General features: G+C 47.9%; 1 protein-coding gene across 1 annotated transcript; it reads right to left on the bottom strand.

The window, feature by feature from the left end:
• Nucleotides 1-440: 440 nt before the first annotated feature.
• On the bottom strand, nucleotides 441-5,174 carry LOC136505503 (protein rough sheath 2). The gene is made up of 2 exons (XM_066500662.1): nucleotides 4,837-5,174; nucleotides 441-2,157 (listed from the first exon to the last, which is right to left on the bottom strand). The coding sequence occupies exon 2, from the start codon at nucleotides 2,104-2,106 to the stop codon at nucleotides 964-966; it is 1,143 nt and encodes a 380-aa protein (XP_066356759.1). The 5' UTR covers nucleotides 2,107-2,157; nucleotides 4,837-5,174; the 3' UTR covers nucleotides 441-963.
• Between the last annotated feature and the right edge of the window lie 5,492 nt (nucleotides 5,175-10,666).

Here is a 10,666-nt window from a genome sequence, read left to right as displayed (position 1 = left end):
CATTTTTTAAAAGTCGAATTTTTAAAATTAATTAAATATATAAAAGAATAGTGTTTTTTTATGATGTGTTACAAGTATCATTGGATTAATAGTGAAATATATTTTCATAATAAACATATTAGAAGATATAAATGTTGGTAAAATTTCTATAAATTTAGTCCAACATAAAAACATTGACACCTCAAAAAACAAGATAAGCATACAAACGTTGTTCACTACTATCTTTTTTTTTATTTCAGTTTACATGTTTTTTTAGCACCCTCTTTTTTATTTCATAGACAACACGGGATTGGGTACAAGCCATGGCAATGATGACGGGTTTCCAAGTTGTAACGAGGACGGCGGAAGGCTGGTGCCTGAGCCTGACTCTGATTGCCATGGTTATTGGGCCTCGTCGCCTCCGCCCCTTCCTTGTTCGGACAGGCAAGTGCAGATGACAAGCCCATATATGCAGCCCATGGTTCTTGGACTAGTGACCACCTTCTGATGACATCCCTCTTACAAATTCTGTAAAACTACATCACGAAACATCATTTCCGCAGCACATGCCTCTGAATTTGAAACTGTGTCTGAATTTTTCTCGCTTTATTTATTCAGTGCTAAGGTTGAAGCTTGGCATGATCAAGAACTGATGACAGAACGCAAGTTTAGAGAGAGGAGGAAACTACGACAGTAGCAGCAGCTGCAGCATTACATTTCTTAACTCTGATGATCAACTAGTAGTAGAGAGAGAAGCATTGAACCGACCGTAACAACAGTTGTAAATAAAAGATGAGAAAAGAAAGCGAAAGTGAACGAAGCGAAAGTGAACGCGAGCAAGTGAAGGGATCATCCATGGCGGCGGCGTCTGATTGCTGTCGGTTTTACATGTCGCGTCCCAGCAGAGGGCAAGAAAGTGTCGTCAAGCGGAGCACGTAGCGCGTCCATGGCGGCGGTGTGGTCAGCGCGGTTCGTTTGTCCAGCTCAACAGTTCATGTCGGTGGCAGAGGACCACGAGCGGGAGGAGCAACCGATCTGGTCGAGGAACTTGGCGACGCGCGCGTGCTTGGCGGCCCACTGCTCCGCCATCTTCTCCTCCTTGAGCTGCGCGTCGCGGCGGAGCTCGGCCACCTTCTCCCGGTGGTCCCGCTCCACGCGCTCCGCGGCGGCCGCCTGCTCCAGCCGCATGGTGCGCATCTTGGCCTCGAACTCATCCCACACCTCGCGCCGCCGCATCTCGCGCTCCATCTCCAGCTGCTGCTCCACGCGCTTCAGCCGCCACGCCGCCTCCCGCCGGTGCGCGGCCCACGCGCGCTGCCCTTCCTCCAGCTCGCGGCAGCACTCGGCGAGCTCCGACAGCGCCTGCCCCTCCACCACCGCCATGCCCGGATGCGGAGGCGGCGGCGGGGGCGCGCCGCCGGGGGCGCCGTGCTGCTGCTGCTGCGGGCTCGAGAACCCGTACGCCGCGGCCGCCGCCTCGGCCGCGGCGCGCTCCGGCATCCACGGCGCGGGCGGGGGCGGGGCCACGGTGGCGGACGCGAGGCTGAGCGTCACGGACGGCGACGGCGGTCTGGGCGGCGGCGGCTGCGTGACGCCGACAGCGGCGCCGGCGTTGGGCGACAGCCATGGCGGCAGCACGGGCGTGGCCATAAGCAGCGGCGGTGGCGCGGCGGCAGCGGCGACCTGCTGGTGGGGCCTCTCGCCGACGAGCTTCTCCGCGAAGTTCTCGAGCAGCCACTCGTACCTGCCCCTCTCGTCCGGGCTGGGCTCCGGCGGCGGGCGTCGACTGTCCCTGAGCTCCCGCTGCTGCTTCTCCTTGAACACCTCCCACCACTTGCCGAGGCGCTTGGCCGTGCGCCCGGGCACCTCGGCGGCGATCTTCTTCCACTTGTTGCCGTGCTTGGCCTGCAGGCGGATCACCAGGCGCTGCTCCTCCTCGGACAGCGAGCCCTTCTTGATCCCGGGGCGGAGGTAGTTCTTCCAGCGCTCCAGGCACGACTTGGCGTCGCGGTCGAGGGCCACGTTCATGCGCTGCGACACCAGGTACCACTCGCGCGGGCCGTACTGCCGGACGTACGCGCGCAGGACGGCGTCTTCCTCAGGCCGCCAGCGCTGTCGCTCCTTCATCTGCACAGCAGGCCATCGCCCATCCCTCACCACCACACCTCATAATGCGCGCTGCTTGCGTTGCATGTGCATTTGCATCCACGGTTCCATGTATATATGCGTGTCCGCCCATGCGAAACCGAAAAAGATCAAATCTTTAATTAGCTCATTGCAAGAAAACCAGGAACATCAAATTGTAAACATGGATCATATATATACTAGAAGTTACTAGTAAATCTTTTGCTCATCAGCGGTGAAAAAGAAAGAACAAGAACAAACTGACTGAAAGCCATGGATAACTAAATAAGTATGCTAATAACTATTGCATAGACCACAGATGTCTTTTTTAGTATCTTCCGCCCTATTCATCTAGGCTTGTTAGACTGATAAGCCATGGTTGAAAATACTATTCACTGGTTTGATGTAAGAGAAAAATATCGTTCGGTGGTGGTTCGTTGCTCTAATTCATTGTATAGCAGCATTCATAACTACTGGTTTCAGGGAGAGGAGTAACTGTGGCCGGCAAAGCTCGCCACTCGCCGCTGCAGCTGCATTGGCAGCCACCAATGCACGCTCCAGAAACAGCTCTAACAGTTGTTACTCCATCATTACTCAAGTGACAGGATAATCTGCAACTGGCTCCGGACATCATTACTCCAGTATGACCAAAAGAAGTTAATTTCTCCAGTCGCTTTCTTCACCAATTAACCTACGACAGAGCAGAGTGTAACTAACGGCCCAAGATTAACCACTAGATTTTTACTGTCAAAGCTACTACTAGCTACTGTGTCGCCCATCAACCTTCACCAACGTTAACCAACCGAACTGCAGCTAGCTACTGTGAAGTGGCGACGACGGGCGCAGCTATCAATCTCAGAACGCCGACACACATGGAGACAAAGGTGTGGGCACGGCGAGCAAGCACGCGCTGTTTTCTCGCGCGCTTGTCTTGTTTCTGGAGCGGGGTCGCCGTCGGCCATTAACGTGGCGCTTGAACGAGGACGAAGCTAAATCTGCCAGATTTAATGCCAACCAAATACTCGTACCCCAGGGAAAGCTAGAAGAAACCAAGGCGAGGGAATGTGAGGCAAATCTGAATCAATGTGACGTTGATGACGCGCAGGACCAGCCCTAATCCGCGCTTTGGCACCATGCTAATATAATGCCGGGTACTCCCATTCCCATCACATGTCTGGATGTTGTTACATCCTATCCCATCTGAATGATTGACACGTGCACGGAGTATTAATGAAGTATTAAATATAGACTAAAAATAATTAATTATAACTAATCACATAGTTTTGCGACTAATTTACAAGACTAATTTTTTAAGCTTAATTAATCCCTCGACCATGGGGTGCTACAGTAACACATACGCTAATGAGAATTAATTAGACTTAATAAATTTTACTAAAGAATGCTGTAATTTATTTTTTATTAATATACAACCCCACAAACGACAACCGATGTGACACCCTAAATTTTACCCCTGGGTTTAATCAAAGGCCTGATTTGGCTGGTTGTAAAACTGTAAAAAGAGGATAGGAGTACGAGACACACAAAAGCAGATTTTGACGGAGAGGTACCCAACACAATCATGGAATGGCCAAGTGGTGTTCAAGATTGGTTGGTTGTATGAAATCTACTAAGTCTAATCAAGCATAACCATGATGATGAGGAAACAGAGCCCAACAATGCTGGCAGCGATGTGTCGAAGCCAGATCAGTGTTGTGGTACTCTACGACGTAGTAGGGTACAAGTAGGATGGGACTTGGATCTGTGTAGGGCTGCTTGGAGTAATGGAGTGGACTGCTGGGTGAGGACTAGGGTAGCAATTCTTTTTTTTCCCGGTTTCCGCATCATTTTGCATCCTTGCTCCTGGTCCTATTACTCGTACTCCGATGCAAGTGGTGAATATTCCAAAGGGAAGGCAGGCAGGGGAAATCAGTGCCGAGATGAGATCAATCATGAAGCAATCAAGCTAGAAATGATGGAAGAAGAAAACATGGCGTTCCCGGCGGCCGGGGAAGAATCTGAGACTGAACTATATATAACCTCAAGAGCCACGGAAAAGTTGTCCAACTCGTGTAATCTACTATCTCATATTCTCATGGGAGATTAAGATGACACCAAACGACGATTCTGCCAATCAAAAACGAATCCGGAACTGCACATCTGTGTTAAACACGAAGTTGCAGAAGAATTCGCGAGGCACTCGTGACCATCAATCAGTTCGCCGACACGCAGGAAATCCAAGAACTAACTAGTAGGAGTAGGTGCCATTTTGGAATCAGCAACACAAAATCTCCTCACGCGCACAAAAGAAAGGGGGGAAACCCACGAAATAAAGAACAGAAAGAAAACAGGGGGCACATCACATTCAGCTGCTGCAGTTTTGCCCATTTCCTAGTAAAATAAGACCCGGAAACTGAGGAACAATCCTTGTCACAAATCAACATCTACCACAGAGTACTACGTAGCAGGTGCCGCTACAATCCCAATCCAAAAAGAGAACTCAAGACATACTAAAACCAGATCAGACCGCCACTACTCCTCCGAATCCACCCATGGACGACCGACAGGCCGGCTAAACCGAACAAAGGGCAAGCACACGAACCGAGCTTTACAAGAGCGCAAGCATTCTAGCAGCATCTGCAAACTGGACGATGGTACTACAGCTAGTAAGCTGATACGATGATGATAAATGAAGAGCTTTGGATTCGGATGCGAGCGGAGCGGGCGTTCACTTACAGAGGCACGGCTACACCATCCTGGCCGGCAGAGTCCTTGGCCTCCTTCCTCTCTCCTGTCCTGGGCGGTTGGAAGAGAGAGAGAGAGGGAGGAGGAAGGACGGAAGGGGAGCTCAAATAATTGCGAGGTTGAAGACGACGAGCAGAGGGACCTGGCGAGCAGTAGCAGCAGGAGAGGAGAAGGGAGGACGGGACGGGGGGAGGACTGAGGAGGGATAGGGAGGTGTGAGCTGAAAGATTCCTTTCCACGGCCGGGGGCCGAGTGCAGTGAGCAAGCTTGTGTTGTCTGTCCGTGCCTGTATGTATAGGAGGAGGAGGAGGTCGCGGCGAGCGGGGTGGGGGTGGGAGACAAGGCGCGGCGAGAAATTAGGGCACGCGGAAAGGAAAAGACGGGGGAGGCGAGGGCGGGGAGGAAAAGGATGCCCGGAAAGGGGGCGCGCGTGTATATAAAGGGGAGTAGACAGGTTTAGGGAGCGGTAGAGAGAGTGTGAGTGAGAGGAGAGCACAGCTAGTCGAACGAAGCTACTCTAGCTAGGATGGAGCAGTGGAGCATGGACGCCACACACCACACGAGAGAGCAGAGACGGGAGACGGGACACGGCTACGCCCAGACATGCAGCTCAGCTCGGCTGCAGCATGCACATGGAGATGGAGGGGCGTGCAGCTGCAGCAGGGCGGGTACAGCACCAGTACGTGGTTCTGGGGGTGGGGCGCGGGTGCTTTCTCTACTCCGAGCTGACTTCGCAGTACTGGCTACCCCGGCTCTCTCTGGGCACGCAGAGGCAGTGGGGGATGGAGAGAGAAAAGAAGACTACTACTAGACTGTTGGAGAGGAGATGGAACGGGCAGGCCGCTCTGGCTGTGTGCAGGGCTTTCGCCGAAAAATATTGTTAAATACTGTTTTTTTTTCGGAAAAAGTACCGCCAAGCGAATAGGGTTCAAACCATGCGAAAATCATGCTCGTTCGTTCGGGCCTGGTTTAATTCTAAAAAGTTTTTCTAAAAAATGTTACAGTAACTATTATATTAAATTTTACGATACGTGTATGAAGTATTAAATGTAGACGAAAAAACTAATTACACAGTTTTATTAGAAATCACGAGATGAACATTTTAAGCCTAATTAATTTATAATTAAATACTAATTACTAAATAAAAACAAAAATACTACGTTAACTAAAATCATAAATTTCACCAAAGGCTTTATTTAGTTTGTAAAATTTTTGGCGAAATAGCACTATAGCACTTTCGTTGTTATTTGACAATTAGTGTCCAATCATAGTCTAATTAGGCTTAAAAGATTCGTATCGTGAATTTCGTCTAAACTGTATAATTAGTTTTATTTTTTATTTATATTTAATACTTCATGCAAAATGAAATGTAACTAAACAGCCACCAATTAAACAAGCGGAGGAAAATCAAGGAGAGACGAATAGGCGATGGGATGGATGGGAAATGAATGGCAGCAGCCTGGGGCCGGCCGGCGGTGGAAAAGGCACCGTACGTCGTCGCCGTCGCCGTCGCGTCTTGTCGTGGCAGCCAGCAGCGCGCGTGGAAAGCGACGAAAAGACCGGGGAGGGAGAGCACGGGCCGGGCATGGCCCACGCGGGACTCACTGCCCAAGCCGAGGCACCGAGCGGCTGTGCTATGGCTATAGCTGAGGATGAAAACGGATGAGGTATTTATTTTTATATTTCTGTTTGATTCGATTTCGAATATGGATAGTGTCAACTATATCGAATAGAATACAATTGGATATCGACATCATAAATATACAATTTGAGTATTTAGATACGGATACGGTATCGGATGTCGGATATCCGGACTCAGATACAGATAGATCTTAACCCCTCTAAACAGATTCGATTTCGAATACGGTCGGAAAATATCCGTACCGTTTTCATCCCTAGCTAGTAGGGATGAAAACGGTACGGATATTTTTCGACCATATTCGAAACCGAATCCGTTCAGAGGGGTTGAGATCTGTCCGTATCCGAGTCCGGATATCCAACATCCAATACCATATTTATATTTAAATACTCAAATCGCATATTTATGATGTCGATATCCAATCGTATCATATCCGACATAGTTGACACTATTCGTATTCGAATCTGAATCCAAACAAAAATATAAAAATAAATATAATATCATTGATATCCGTTCATATCCGATCCGTTTTCATCCCTACTGGCTATAGCCCTACGTCGCGTTTAGTCAAACTGATAAAATCACCGGAACAATCATACAGTATTCCCTCCGTTCAATAACAATGAAAATATAAATAAGTCAAACAATTTCGAATTTAATCAAAATTTATGGAAAATAATATCAGCATTTCTATATTTAAACAGGTTTGTTATAAAATTTCATTCCATAATAAATTCATAGTGGTATTTATTGCGCATTATAATTATTAGCGTGTTTTATTATATTTGATCAAGCTAAGAATCGCTTGGCTTCTCGAAAATGAGATGTTCATTTATTTTAGGATGGAGAAAGTATAAACGTATAGAGAGGCGTTCACCGCGCCAGATTTTTTTTAAATACCAACCAAATTCAGATTTTATAATTAAATCGTATCGACGTAGCAGGGCCACATCTCACAGCAAATTCGTGGTACAGTTACTACGAGTAGGCTTTTGTATCTAAAGTCCACGTGAAACACACGTGTGCTACCGGTATACTCGGTAGGTTGAAACAATTGTTGTGTTATTGTAGTAACTAGAAGTGTAGTCTAGTATTTTTAAAATAAAATAAAACATGGGATTTTGAATAAAATATGAATTACAATAAGTACTATAGTTTCTATTTAACATATGGATAAAAAAAATGCAACAGAGTTAGTAAGATCAAACCTTGAAAGCCAAACATAAGGCCTATTTGGATCATCAACTAAACCTTAGCTTGCTAAATTTAGCTGCTAGGATTCAAATGGCCCAGCTAAAACACCAGCTAAAGTTTAGCTGAGTTTAGCTACTCCTGAAATGATCAAGATGCCCAAGAGGAGGGTGAATTGGGCTAATTCTAAATTTCTTTGTAATAATTAAATTATATTGTTAGCTCAATTAACCCCTTGTGCCTAGAAAGTGTTTCTAATTGTTCTACCGCACAATAGACTTGCAACCTAAGTTCCAATCCTACTCTAGCATGGCAATTCTATGAATGTAAAGACAAGAATTGAATTGCTCAGAGTAAATAGAGAAGGAGGAACGCGACGATGTTTTACCGAGGTATCGGAGAGTCTCCACTCCTCACTAGTCCTCGTTAGAGCACCCATGCAACGGTGTAGCTCCCCTTGATCCGCGTAAGGATCAAGTGCTCTCTACGGGTTGATTCTTCGACACTCCGTCGCGGTGAATCACGTACAACCGCTCACAACTTGAGTTGGGTCATCCACAAGCTCTCCGGATGATCATCAAGCTCCCAATCACCACCAAGCCGTCTAGGTGATGACGATCACTAAGAGTAACAAGCACGAACTCTCACTTGACCACGACAAGCCTAATGAGAACGGTGGATGCACACTTTGCTACTCTTGATCTTCACTAATGAGGGCTTTCTTTGGGATTCTCAAATCTCAATCACCTCACTAGGACCTTGCCCGTCTTGGCACTCTCTAAGGTGTTTCTCAGCTGTTGGAATGAGCAAAAGTACCCCCGAACACGAGCGGATGTTGTATTTAAAGATGGCAACGGGCAAAATACCCGTGGATATAGGTATCACGAACCCGCACCCCGCGAGAATATTTTTGTGCCCACGCCCGCCACCCGTCATGGGTAGCATAATGCGCCCGCGCCCACAATCCGCGGGCATGCCCGCATACCCGCCAACCTCAAAACAGTGAGAAATAGGATAGTAGAATTGTAGAAACATGTATACATCTTACAAGATTGATTTCTTATATGCTGATTTGCAACAAATATTTGCTAGTTCCCATGTCACAAAATCCAAAGAAAATATCAAACATAAATAAACAAGAATCTCTCAATCATAAGCTTCTTGCATCAGGCACCATCCATCACTCACGGGACTTCAAGATGCGACAAGAAAAGGCACTGCATCTATGGCTTAGGGATTAGGAAGCAGCGAGAAGGGCTACGAGCCAGCAGCTTGCGAGTGAGCGAGACGAGAAAGGGAGAGCGAACATTGACCGCATGCTGACCACACGACTGGATCTAGGGTGGATCTGAGCTAGGGGAGGCGCGAGTGGGGATGGGAACTGGAGAGGAGGTGCACGTCGCGGCCACGCGTCTGCTCCGACCTATGACACCAGGAGCTAGAGAGGAGGCAGAGGGCCAGCCGGTCGGGAGGCGCGACGCCATGACCACGAGTTGGGGACTGGGGAGGTGAGGTCGCAACTGAGGGACGGTGGCCGCGTGTGGTGTGTGGGAAGTGGGATGGGGATGAATGAAACCCTAGGATTCGAAGAATATATACATCTTTTGTAATTGAACCTACATGTCAGCGCGGGTTCGGTGGGTTTACGGGCACAGATATGCTATTTTCCTACCCGCCTATCTTTGCCCGTTGGGTTCAAAACTGTACCCGCACCCATGCCCGCGGGCACAAATTGGTGCCTGTATCCGCGCCCGTCGGGTCTGGTGCCCATGGGTACGCGGGGTTTTAGTGCCCGTTGCCATCTTTAGTTGTATTTATAACACCGGCTGAAAAATGAACCGTTATGTGCCTCTACGGGGTGACCGGATGCTCCGGTCATGTTGACCGGACGCAACGGTCAGTACACCCCGAACTCTAGTGGTTAAGTGTTGACCGAACGCGTCCGATCACGTTTTCCCCTCACTGGAACCTTACTGATGTCGATCGGACTCTGGACCCCCAGCGTCCGGTCACTTGCTGAGCAGCGTCCGGTCAGTAGCTGGAACCTGATCAGCGTCCGGTCAGCATTGACCAAACACGTCCGATCAGGATTCTCCCTCTCTGGGATCTTACTGGAGTTGATCGGACACTGGCCCTCAGCATCGGTGACTTGACCACGCAGCGTCCGGTCACTTCCAGATGCTTTCACCTTGGTCAAATGAACTAATCGGACCATGAGCCAGCGTTCGATCACACCGGAGCCAGCGTCTGGTCAGTATTTGACCCTTCATTCACTTTCAACTCTCGACCATATGTGAATGAAGTTTGCTCCATTAGATCAAAGGGCTGTTGTGGAGCTACCTAGTGCTAGTTTAACAAGTGTGCGCCACACCTAACTCACTAGACTCACCTAGGTCAAGCTACCCGTTCATACCCCCCTTAATAGTATGGCCAAAGGAAAAACAAAGTCTTAAACTATTCTAAGTGTCTCTCCAACTCCAATCGACACTTAGAACTAGTCTATTCTTAACCTTGTCGTCCATCCTTTGAAAACCGAAACGATTTCCATCGTAGGGGCATGACAACCATAATTCCCCAATCGATCTCCATTACCATGACCTAACTTAATTGCCTCTGCAAAACATATGTTAGTTACAGTAATCATGTATTGGCATTAATCATCGAAACCCAACTAGGGGTCTAGATGCTTTCAATCTCCCTCTTTTGGTGATTGGTGACAATACTACCTCGAGTATATGAAAGAGATGAGGTTTTTAATATGCTTGGTTCATATAAGCTTTTGGCAATAGGAACAAAAGTGTTAGGCAAGCTTATATGACCTAAGCCAACATGATGTACTCAAAAGATATGAAATAAGCATGAGTACAGGTAATAAAGCTCATTTGCATCGGAGTAAAACGTGGAAGTAAAGGCAAATGAGCATAGCACAAGTGATATGACATATAAAGAATTCAAAGTAGAGAGCACACATGTTATATATCATGATCACAT

Source organism: Miscanthus floridulus, chromosome 14, assembly GCF_019320115.1.
Source record: "Miscanthus floridulus cultivar M001 chromosome 14, ASM1932011v1, whole genome shotgun sequence".
NCBI classification, from domain to species: Eukaryota; Viridiplantae; Streptophyta; class Magnoliopsida; order Poales; family Poaceae; genus Miscanthus; species Miscanthus floridulus.
Note: the sequence above shows the minus strand (reverse complement) of the source record. Positions and strands in the feature narration are given on the sequence as shown.